The 12,792-nt window shown below is 42.1% G+C and overlaps 1 protein-coding gene across 1 annotated transcript in view; it reads left to right on the top strand.

Annotated features, from left to right (window-relative positions):
- The window catches only part of crhr1 (corticotropin releasing hormone receptor 1), a 49,867-nt gene extending 45,278 nt beyond the window's left edge, over positions 1–4,589 (top strand). The window contains exon 14 of the mRNA XM_076034996.1: positions 4,331–4,589. Within this exon, the coding sequence (XP_075891111.1) occupies positions 4,331–4,471 (141 nt within the window). The 3' untranslated portion in view covers positions 4,472–4,589. The remainder of the gene's footprint in view (positions 1–4,330) is intronic.
- Positions 4,590–12,792: the final 8,203 nt, after the last annotated feature.

Raw genomic sequence — 12,792 nt, 5'->3', positions numbered from 1 at the left:
ACGTTACCTGGCTGTAGAGTTACCAACCGTCCCTTAAAATATAGAACTATCCCGTATTTGACGAGGAAATGGTGCGTCCCATTTTGAATCGATACGGGAACACGGTGTGTCCTGTATTTCTGAATTGTCTTGAACGTAAATTTTCAACAGAAACTCTCGTTCGTTTCATGAAAGTTTGCATTCAAAACCGTAACCTACGTAGCTGCAAGCCAACCCATTCACAGCAACTGTGTCCTGGCTGCGCAGCTTGCATAGAGTTGGTTATGAATCAGGATCGCTGGTTGTTTTCATGAGCAAATGAAAATGGCTGAGGCTTATGAGGGGTGAGCTATTGGTTACGCTCAACTTTAAGAATGTTCAGAGTTTTATAGCAGTGTTTTCAACGAAAAACAGCTACAAGCTACAAGAAGGGAGAACAAATACACCTGAAAAAGGAAGTAACAGTGAAAAAAGCGAGGACTGATTTGTATTTGCTTTATTTCCTTTCTAAAGCCATCAATCATGCACCTTATTGATGTGATCAATTCCAAGAATTTAGTGCAATTTAAACATTCAGTTTATTTCTAGCGTCTATTGGTAACAAAGCAGTTCAAACAATGTGAACCATAGACTTTTTTAAAACCCTATTTGAAGTTATGATTTACCACTACTGGCGATCCACTGACCTGTGATAGTCATTGCCCCGAGCACTGCAGGAGGCCTCCTTTATTTCTCTGAATGAAAGTTGGCAACACTACCTGGCTGTTTTCTGCCAGACTTTGCCCTGTTGCACAAACAGTCCCTGTCTTGTTCATGTGATCAGCAGGAAAACAGAAAAGGGTTGGAGCCAAGTGTGCCTGCATCTTATGTCTTCTTGCAAACTGAAATGAGCAACACTTAGGCACACGTACTTGTGCTGGGTACCGTACTTGATAAAAGCGATTATACAATACTCTCTCTCCTCACACATACACACACACACACACTAGAGATGGTTGTGGTGTCGTAACATTAGACGTAGACCATCAGTTTTGAATTACTCACAGCAGCTCTCTGCCGTCTGGCACCAACAACATCATCATGTTCCAAGTCACTGAAATCCCCCTCTTCATCTTCACCACATCCACATGCATAACATGTTGCATCCATGTGATTGGCTGACGAGCTAGTTCAACTAAATGTTCAAGTGTTTGACTGCAACACTTGAACATTTTACGTAATAAGCTGGCCTGTTTGTGTAAATATTACTATTGACAAGAACTCAAAAGTGACAGAATATCACAAAAGTTCAGCCTTGGAATTATTGCTTCCAATTTCTTCCAATTTCTTTTTATCTCAGAGATGAAGCTTGTAAACCTTTGAATTCAGAAGGATATTTGTCTATTTAATGACAACCGTAGGCTGGTGATGTTGTTCAGGAGCACATATTACTGCAGAGAGGACTCTCTCGCCTGCTAAACCAGTGGAAAAGAGAAATCTCTCCCAGCACACCAGTTTAATCAATGCCCCCCAGATCTCGCTTACCAGCCATTAATTGCGGCGAATGATTCCAGAAGAAAGGCGTAACAGTAATGATCAGCTGACCTTTATTTGGTAATGATGATTGTCACTTGTTCTCCTCTGAGGGTCTAATTGAATTGAGCAAGCAACCATTATGTCAGCTGATGAGGGCCTACCTGTCATTCAAAATAACTTTCCAGATTCTAGCCTAAAGTAGTGCATGGGTGCTAACATCCCTGCCTCACAACCACACACACACACACACACACACATACACACATCCCCACGCCCCACCCTCAGCCAGCTGCATGATGGATGGAGAATTCACCGGTGAGCGTGCTGTGTCTTCAGCGAGGGGCCTTATTATCACGAGAAGCTCACACAAAGCATTGATTTTGTGTTTTGCAGCCAGCTGAGCGAAACAGGCTAACGAGGAGACAAAATGAGGCAGATTAACCGCAGCCGCAGCAAGTCACATCCAGGAGAGATGGGAAAACGTTTAAAGACAGAGTTTGAATTGGTTTAGTGAAAGAAAAAAAAACAGCACAGGGTTCCTCTCGTTGTTTCTGAGTAGTGGGGAGTTAGAGGATAAACCACGACCTTCTGTCAGCCCACTGCCAGCGTTAAGGTAATGAAAGGCAATGATTCAAGGTAAACGTCTAAAGCAGACGTTGGTAATTAAACGCGTGTGATTCATTGCTCTCACAAAAAGTCATCTGTAAGATCGAGGCAGAAAATGAAGTTCACGGAAGTTTGCTCATAAAATTCTGAAGTGAACGAAGACAGAAGTGTGGTGTGTCTGAAGGATCTCAGTTGTCCAGCTCATCCCTGTCTTGAAAGTTCAGTGAAGGCAACTGGACTGGTTTTTCAATAACTTGAAGATGTTGCACCTCACATCCGAAAGGCTTCTGCTTATAGGTCGGGACACCCTTAGGACCGCCCCCCGGGTTTTCTCCTACCTAGTGCAGGATGACTTTTTTGGCACTGAGAGCTACTTCATGGGTCCTGAGCCGTATAAAGGGCTACCGGTTTGCACGATTCTCCTGAAATAACAAACTCTCTGAGTTATATATTATTATTAATGATACTTATCTATGTGGAGACACTGATCAAGCTCATCATAATTATCAACAATGACTTAAAAAGGTTGGATAAAATTGAATTTTAGACGCAGCTCAACGAGCTGTGCAATTTTTCGAAGGGGTCTGCGGGCGACTCAGGAGGTCCTTGGGGGCTACCTGGTTCCCGCGGGCACCACGTTGGTGACCCCTGACCTAGTGAAATGCGTGGGACTCTCTGGCTAATTCCCTCAGAACTGGAAGAAGCCCTTCCAGATGAGAGGCCAAATGTCTTCATCAATCAATGCGGGTATTTGTAAAAGTTCACTGGCAAACAACATAATCCACAATGTCATGGGACAATCACAAGAAGGGAGCAAACAAAGACAGAAAAAAATCATTGCCAGCGAATAAACAGAATTGTCCTTCTTCATGTAATAATGGAGTAAACTGATTTAAAAAAAATAATCATTAACTACATAATTTAATTTCCAGTTCAGACAATCCGACCAAAGACCACAGTGGTCCGTTTTTATTCTGGAAAACACGCTAAGACGAGTTGACAACACGGTTGTGGTAATTCTTCCTTGGAAAAATTTGAATTTTTAAACCTCTAGTATATCTCTTGTATATTTACATGTACTAGGCGCAACACGCAAGAACATTAAAGGGAATAGTATGTATTTCACTGGCTACACTTCTAATGCCAACAGACCTCCTTTTGAATAGTTTAAAGTGCAGGGGGGGGGTACTCTTCCTTACTGAAGGAGGGACTCTAGGATTCATCATCTCTCACACACACACACACACGCACTCACGTACTCACGCATGCCCAAGCCAGTGAGTTCTACTGTGGTGTCACTCTGTGACCTCTCAGACTTTGTCAGTTTCTCTTCTACCTCGCCGAAGCATTTAGAAGACAAACACGAAGCTGGGAACAAAGATTCCATACACACAAGGCCCTTTTTTCCTTGTAACGCAATAGAATATTCCTGTCCAATATGAGACAGATCTGTTTAACTTTACATCAAATCAATTATTCATCCATATATTTTATTTATTGTCTGGGATTATGGAGTCCACTTTAAATTATGCATAGTGAACACAGAGCAGTTATGCCTGCATACGTACCCGGCCTCTCCTGATGCTGCTCCTGAAGGAGGCTTCATGTGTGTTTGCACGCAGAGGTGGGGCTCATGGGAGGGGTGATTTACGGAGCGAAGTACGACCACGCCCCCTAGTTAATTGTAATGAATTGGTTTAGTGTGCCATTTTCCCTCATCCGCACCTTTACAACCAATTAGTTGGACAGCAGAGACATATAAAAGCATTGCTGCTCAGAGAAAATCAGGCTGAGATTTTCGCACAAAGAACATTTCTTGGAACTCGTGACAAAGACAACATGGGGAAAGTTAATGATTTGTATTTTATCCAGAGATATTTTCCCTTTTTTTTCCTTACCTTTTTTACTTTATTACAATCAAGACATAATTGACATTAAGTAGTATTTATCACTTTTTCTCTTTCATTTGTCTAGCTTGTGGTGTCTTCAGTAGTTTATTATCATCATTTTTGGGAATTACTCTGTAGTTCAATTTAACAAGATTTTTCTTTTCTAACTTAGAGCAAAATGAATTTTCCCTCTTTTCCCTGATTGCTGCATGAGAGTGCGCTAAACTTCAGCACACCTGAACGCCATTACTGGTGCCTTTGCTTTCCTAAATCTCTCTTTGGATGTATGGCCACTGATTGGCAGGCTTTGTCTGTGTCCCGTCTGTCCTCCCGTGTGACAGGTGCGCTCAGCAGTGAGAAAACGTTTCCACCGGTGGCAGGAGCAGCACTCCATCCGGGCGCGGATGACCCAGGCCATGTCTATCCCCACATCACCTTCACGGGTCAGCTTTCACAGCATCAAGCAGTCCACATCCCTATGAGACCCACAGAGACAGGTTTTAAAAAGAAAAAAAAAACACAGCCACACCCCCCTATCTTCATTTGGCTCGTCCCATCGCTGTCTCGTCATGTTCCACCACGTCAGTGGAGCAGCGCTGGAGCAGCGCTGGAGCAGCGCTGGAACAGCCTCCCGAACCTCTAGAGGTCCGTTACACACAGAGCCCCAAAGTGGAAGGCGGATGGAGGACGACCCGCAAGGACACTGCAGACGTTGTGAAACCGGAGGTTTGAGGATCAATAGATGCATGTGACCAAGGCCAGTTCGGATGACGACGACTTTGGATGTGAATATACTGCACTGTCTCCTGTTTCCCGCTTTCCGTTTTTGTCTCAGGCTGCTTGGCTGCACCACCACAGGTCCCATCTTGGCAGATTTTTCACCCGCGACACAACTGGTGCAGAGACTAAGTTGTTGTTCAAACTGTAACTCTGTTTATTTTGTTCATGTTTCCTCCGGCCCTTTTATCGTGTTTGTTATTTTTGTGTCGTGCTGATTTCCTTCGCTCTTGGTTGGCTTGGTGCAGTGTCTGTCATCAATTTGCAAGGAAGTGAAACACATTCCAAAATACTTTTGACCTGAAAGTTTTTGTTTCAGTCAACAAAACATGGGCCATGTGTAGCTATGTGTGAAATACAAAAAGAAACCCTGCAGTTTGCCTCAGGCAGACTTGAACTCTATGGAAGTTAGCCTAGCATTGCACAATTGCTTTTCAGAGCCATCTCATTTGTCATTTTGCACATTCTAATGTTACTTTACAGCCTCGCACAGAGTTTCATTCCTCACGAAGATCTTCTGGATGTTTGTTACAGGAAAACAGCAGGGCAACTTGGTTCGGCTAAAAATCTTTATTTTAAACTATTTAAAGCGAGAGAAGAGTGATATAAAATATTTTATAACATATCAAATAGTAGTTGGTATATCCAGGCTCACAACCTTTTGTTTCCAATTTAACAAAGTGTGCACTAATTTGGTGTTTTTCACCAAACACATTAAAGCAAACATGCTAGCAGAGCGATATTAGCATTGAGCAACACAAAATATCTAATGGCATTGAATATAAATTCTTCTTTTAGCTCCTAACTTCTCCAAGTGTGTTGTCTTCAACTTGCTCTGCAGCCATCTAGACACCATTAAGTAAACTGTGAGATGGCTAGCAAACAACAACAACAAATAAAAGCACTAACCTAAATCCGTCATTTTATATCAAAGACAAACAGCTGAATCAATGTTGCTCTCAGTTTTCTAAACACCTTGTCAGTGTTTTTTGGAACCAATTTTTTTTTGTGACTATATCATGGAGCAAAACTCCTTGATCTAACAATGAGACTTAAAACCGTCACCTCTCTACCAGCAAGCTGAAAACAGCATTTTATCCTAACACGGTGTCGCAGTCATTACTGAAATGTTTATCGCACTTCGAGCGTTAACTGAGTTTACCAGTTTTATTGTAAATACATTTTTAAAAAATACTACAACCTCACACATATAAAACCAAAATAAATATTAAAAAAAAAAACACAAACCACACACTGTGAATCATCAGGGCACAGAATCAACACAATGGCCACAGTCCACATTCCTGTGATACCACGTCTAGCACCACTTTTGCAAATTGCTTTTTTTGTCCAACTGTATATTAATCTCAGCATTGTGTTGCCACCCTTCAAGAAAATTTTGCGTTTGTTTCATTGAGCTGTTGTGGTGAAATCTCAGATGACTTGAAACAACAGGATCTCACCGGATATCACAGGGATGCGTGTGTTGGTCTTTTCTATTGTCAAACATCTGTGCAGTCATTTTTTTGCAGCAGGGCTGTGTGATGTGACAAAATCTGAAATCATTGTCGCCTGATCTCATTTTAGCCTGATCAGATAATATTGAGATGATAAAAGAAATAGCAAACCGCCTCATTTGCCTTTGGTGGGTGATAAAACATCTTGCGGCTTGGCCTCTTCACCTCCAGACTGATAAAATGACCCGACTAAAACAGGAACACTAAACTGTTTTAAATCTTAGAATTTACTTCATCACGGAAATTCTATTGACATGACACACGATTGTCTCTCTTTGTTTTTTTGTTTTGTTTCAACTTTGCACCGTAGCTGAGATTCTGAAGCCTGACATCCTAATCGTTCATCTTGAGAAGTTCCAAGCTGAATCATACTGACATCGTTATCACTGGAGAAACGCTCTTTTCTGACCGATGCAAGCTGCACATGAAAATCCACTGACGAAAAGGAAGTGTCTGCAAGCTGCTAAGATATATGTGTGAATAATGCAAATGTTCTTGTTCCAGTGATTTCTATTGTGCAGTTTGACTAATGCTACATGACTATTATGGAGCTTTAAAGGATTATAATATATTTATTTAAAAAAAAACAACAACTTTGATTAGCACAGATGTCATGCAGATAACAACAGGCTTTAATCAGCACCATCTTGACCGTGAAAATGATCCAATTAGGTGTGAAAATTAGGTTTTCTTCACGCTGTCCAAATTCTTGCTCAAACATTTATAAGTCACACGCTTGCAGATGTTCACATCAAACATGTTTAAGCATTGCATTCAATTGGGATTTTCTACATTTTCACCCATAAAAAATAACAGACGCAGGCCCCTCATTTAGGAAGCAGACCCTCATTTTGTCTCAACTCTCAGTTGTTAGATTTTTCTCATATCACACAGCCCCGCCATCAAATTATTGCACTTTTGAGATTTAACAGATTGATATTAAAATGCAGAAACGTGGGACAAAGAATTTCTGCACTTGTTCATAGTTATGTGGTACATGTGGTGGTGAAAGAAACACAGTGTAACTCACAGAAGTATTTATTATTATTATTATCATTATTATTATTATTATTATCATTATTATTATTATTATTATTATTATTTATTCTCTGCTTTTTCATACTTGAACAGATGTGAAGAGACTGCGTGTTGCATTTGAATAAAAAAGAACATGTGGAGTCGATGTCAAATATATTTTATAGAAAGTATTTTGTCTTCTCTCTCTCTCGCTTTCTCTCTCTCTCTCTCTCTCACTGTTCTGGGGTCGTGGCTTTAAAGGCTCAGGATGGAGGTGCCATTTGGCTCCATGGTCCCCTGGGACAAAGGTGAACATGAAAACCATCTCGAGCATTGTGTGATTCCTTTTAAGCTTTGTGTCTTCGTCTCGAAGGAGCTCACCGCGCAAACATCAGCTTTTTAAATAAAATCCCCTTTCTGCGTGAGCGAGTTCTTCCTTCCTCCTCCTCCTCCTCCTCCTCCGCCTCCTCCTCCTGACCAGGGAACAAAACCAACCCCTGCTTTTAATCTGTGACGTCAGCAGCAGTTCAGAAAACACAGAGGAAAACAAAAAACATGTTGTTGTTTGATATGATTTCCCACAGAGCGAATGTCGCGATTCAGAGTTTTACACGGTCACATGATGCCGAACAGGAAGTCAGACTCCTCGTGAACCCTTGTGTTAGAGGAGAGCTGCAAGGTTAGAGTCAGCCTGCAGAGCAGCTTCAGGCCACGCTTGGTTAAAAATATTTTACAGATTGTGTCCTGGGGAGAGTTACTCATCGTCACAGTGCTGGTTAGATTCCCCCTCGTGTTTGTCCACTGTGTACTGCAGTGACACTGTTGTGAGTTAAAGTGAAGACGCCTGGAAGTGACAAAGCTCTCCTAGCTTGAAATCAGCGCATCTACAATAATTACACCTCTGGTTACTCTCACTCTTGCCTCGCCGTTATACTGGTTGCCAGTTTGACACAATCAACATCCCAATAGAACTGGAGCAGCAGTAGTAATAATTAGTAGTGTGAATCAAGAAAAACACACTGGAACGCACATCTCAGTGGAACATTTTTAATGTACGCATCAATAATGCACCATTGCTCCTTTAGGTAGAGATAATTAGAGACCGCGAGAAATTACCTCATTTCGACCCTCTAAGTTTGGTCAGTCAGGACTTCAGCTGCAGCTCTTGAGATTTATGCATATTGCAAAATACTGACTACAATCTAACACATTCAGTTTATCAAAGGAACACTTTGCCGACAATTAAATCCCCCCCCCCAAAAAAAACCTTGTGGCTGAGATTTAAATTTTGCATAATGGAGCTGGATGTGCTGAGTGCTGACGACTCACTGCAAGAAGACCCTGTTGTGTGGGGTTTCCATGTTCTGACTGTTAGACCTGGTACATCAGTTGGAAGCTCAGGAACAAACCGGAGACGTCTTCCGTTCACAGATGTAGTATTTATTTTGGTCACAGGTAAAGCAAAGCAGCGCTGGACTCAGAGTGTCAGAGCTCACACAGGGTCTCCATCAGAGTGAGCCCCAGTGTGGGTGTGGAATCCACAGTTATCCTCTCGGGCTTGGATGGACTGAGCCCATACTGAGGTTGGAGAACAGGTCAACCACTGTTCCCCCGGATTTACTGAAGTGTGATATGAAGACATGTGTGACTTTTGTCCTTGAGACGTGTTGATATTGTAACAGCTCAAACTAACAAACAAAGAGGAACTCGTGGTTGCAACTGGCTCATGTTTATTAAATTAAATGTCACAGATTTTTTTTTTTGAGGACGACCAGTGATCCAAAAGAAACAAATGGTCAATATAACGTAACAGTGCCTAATTTATGCCCAAAGATTTTGCCTCTGCATAATTGCACATTGTCTGTAGGTGTGGACTGCTGTTTGGCTTTCTGGCATCTGCGCAGGATAAACAGTCATAGAAAATAGCTGGATGGATGGCGCAGAGAGGCAATAATACAGACTCACATTCAAGACACATACAGAAAGAGGATGAGTGAGTTCAGCTTTGTGTCTTAATGGAAAAGAAATATTCTGGATCTGGTCACTGCAACTCAGATCAATAAATGTTTTTTTGCTCTAGCCCAGCTAATGCAGACAGACGCAAAATGCAAATGACATGACAAATCTCTTTTCACAAGATGAAGCCGCTGAGAGGCTTTGTTTTTATTGTCTCACCTGTGCCGCAGTGATCGGATGACGCACCTCGAGATAAACAGCTCTTATCCACAGCAGCTCTGCCAAGTGTTATCATCGCTCACTGGTAACTGAAAATGTGACCCTGATTAGAATTAGGAGTTTCAAAAACAACAGATGTTATTACTTTCATCGGCCATGTGGATACTTGGGAGTATTTTTTACAAGGACTGTAACTCTAGTCCTGATGGTTGAGTCCAGTCCAGTTGCTTTTACTCAACCTTTTAAGGATGAGGTGGACAAGTGAGAACCTACATAGAGAGAGAGAGAGAGAGAGAGAGAGAGAGAGAGAGAGAGAGAGAGAATATATTATTTAAATTCTGGTGAAACTTAAATTGTTCATGGTGGCATTTTGGGGCGCAGCTCACTGTTAATGTATGAATAACTCCACACGTCACTAAAATTACTGAAATGAGGCGCTCGTGCCCCCTCTAATGACAAGCGTGGTGGTTTAGTTCCATCTAGTGGCGCTTTACCGCAACTACACCTATGGTTTTCCCTCTGTTCTATCATCGTCGGACGGCCAGTTAATGAGTCGAACTACTTGCGCTGACACAGAAGTGTTTGCACTTGAGAAGACTAAAACATATCGCTGCCTGCCAAATCTAATGCATGTTCACTTGAGCTGGGGGTTAAAGAGGAGAGGCGGATGACAGGGAGGTAAGAGGTGAGATAATGGAATGGAATGAATCATTCATTTCTGAAATATGTCAAAACAGTGTGGAGCTGCAGCCCATCTTCACCCTTTACATTCAGATTCTGTATCCCACTTCACTCTTGTAGCTCAGTTCACTCAAATCAAAATGAGCCTGGATGAGGTCATTAGTTAGCTGCTGGACTGCCTGCGGTGGGATATTGTGGCTGTGGATGTCCAAGAGGTGCTCCATTTGGATTTAAGTCTGGGGAATGAGCAGACTAGTCAATAGCATCAGTGCCTTCATCATCCAGAAACTACTGACATAAGCCAGTCACCTGAGGCCAGGCTTTGTCATGCACCAGAAGGAATCCAGGGCCAACTGTACCAGCATATGGTCTGACAATGGGTCTGAGGATCTCATCAGCAGTAAAGGCAGCTCTGTCTAACACATGGAGGTCTGTGAGGCCCTCATAGGATACACCTTCCAAGACCTCACTGATCCACCCCCCAACTGGTCAGGACAACGTTTTCCTCAACATCTCCAGACGCTCTCCTGTCTGTCACCCATGCCCAGCGTGAACCTGCCCTTATCTGTGGGTAGAGCAGGTCGCCGATGGCAAATCTGTCAATTCTGGTGTTCTCTGGCAAATACCAATCAATGTTTGGCTGTGAGCACAGACCCCACTTGTCGATCAGGCCCTCGTGAAGTCTGTTTCTGACAGTCTGGATAAAACATGCATGTGTGGGGCCTGCAGGAGGTCATTTTGTAAGGCTCTGACCTTGCCCCACCTCTTCCTTGTGCAAAGGAGCAGATAACGGCCTTGCTGCTAGGTTGGCACCCTTCTACGCCGCCCCCCCGGCCCAACTGCAAACTGTCTGGCCGCACCATCCTGGAGGAGCTGCGCTACCTGAACCACTTCTGTGGGCTGCAGACATCACCTCATCCTCATACCAACAGTCATACAGAAAGGATGGGGTGAGGGAAATGGTATGTGGCCACAAGCAAAACCATTCCTCAATAAGGGTTGTCTTGCTAATTGCCTCTCCTACCTGTAGTGAAAATGATTTACAATAATTTTTGCTTTGTGACTCAATAGGTTGATATCCAAGACATGAGATGGATTTGGAGTTACATTGTGATGACTTTGTGTTTTCTTTATTCATTTTAGCTGTGCACATTACTCTTTGGTTTGGTTTAGGTTTATTGAAAAAAATATGAGGATAATTATTTTAAAGAGCAGTTTATATCAAACAGAGCATAACATTTCATCTATGCTTGTTCTTTATAACAGCAGACAAAAAATACGGCAAAATCTTGTCTTTATTGAAATTGAATAGGAATGAAGCTTTCAGTTAAATTTTAAGAGTAGTAAGCAGCAGTAATTGTATTAACTTTACACTCAAAATCATTTACTGTGTCATTATTGTATCTTTACCAGCATTGATGAATTTTGAAGGCAAATGGAGTCGGCCCCTGAAGCATGAATCCAAGCTCTTCATGCCATAAAATTGCTTGCTTGAAATCCTTTCAATGGCAATTAGATCAAATAGCTCAACTGAGGGATAATGTTAGGTTTAGATAAATAGGTGGCAGTAAAGTGAGGTTTTGTGGAGGAAAATGATGTGGCTACAAAAGCCTGAGTCACAAACATATTGATCATCTATTACTGTTGTAACACCACATTTTCAGCCAAGGAACTCTGAGCTGCTATTGTCAAAACACTTGAGAAACTTTACTTTTGTCCAACAAACCTCAACATATTGAAACAAATGTTAACTAATGGCATTCAAAACAAAATAGTCTTATTTGAGAAGACAATGCCATTAAAAATGACTGTAATTTGCACAAACACATCTGTCACATAAAGTTGGAATAAGAAAAGGCAGACAGTGTCATACTCATCAGTTATTTGTTGTGAGTGCTGTCTTCTAATTGATGACCTTGTTGCTAAGGTGCCATGTATGGTTGCGGAACGAAGCTGTTTCTTATGTAATGTTTCCCAGTCAATGTGTATTATAAGTGGTCAGACAGCATTGGTAAAACTGTGCGTGGAAATCCTTGCTGCCGAACTTCCAGGACGTTCCCTGCAGAGACAGTTTCTGTAAATGCTGCACACTCACACCAAGTTTTGCACAAAGTCTCGAGTCATTGCTGGGATTTTCCGAACCGGTTTCAGCCTAACCACTGCTCTTTGCCTCCTTGGCCTTCGTCCTTGGTCCAAGTGGGTGAGCACTGATGCCTGGAACGCCTGGACGGTTTACGTTATCTCACCACTGAGAGCTGCTTGAACGTGTTGCAAGAAAGTCTCAAATTTAACATTCATAAGAAACTCGTTTGAAAGGATCTGTAACTTATAATTCTTCTTCATTCAGTGCCGTGAAAATCACAGGCCCGACTCAAAAGTGAAGTCCCAAAGAAATGGCTATTTTCATACGAGGCGTTTTAGTTTACTAACTAACAACACATCAGGACCAACAGTGAGCAGCTAGCATGCGTGAGGGGTAAAGCTGCACTCACGCAATTTAATGACTAAAAACAGCCATCTGCAAATAAGGGACAATTGGGGTAACTCGTTCATACATTTTCTAATCAATGCATTATTTTTCGAACGATGAAGTTCCATGCTATGAACTTTCATCTACGTTTCCGCTGTACGGGCAT

This window comes from Nelusetta ayraudi, unplaced genomic scaffold, assembly GCF_046127955.1.
Source record: "Nelusetta ayraudi isolate G7.1 ecotype Tasmania unplaced genomic scaffold, CSIRO-AGI_Nayr_v1 ptg000042l, whole genome shotgun sequence".
NCBI classification, from domain to species: domain Eukaryota; kingdom Metazoa; phylum Chordata; class Actinopteri; order Tetraodontiformes; family Monacanthidae; genus Nelusetta; species Nelusetta ayraudi.
The sequence above is the reverse complement of the archived record's forward strand: the minus strand, read 5'-3'. Positions and strand labels throughout refer to the sequence as shown.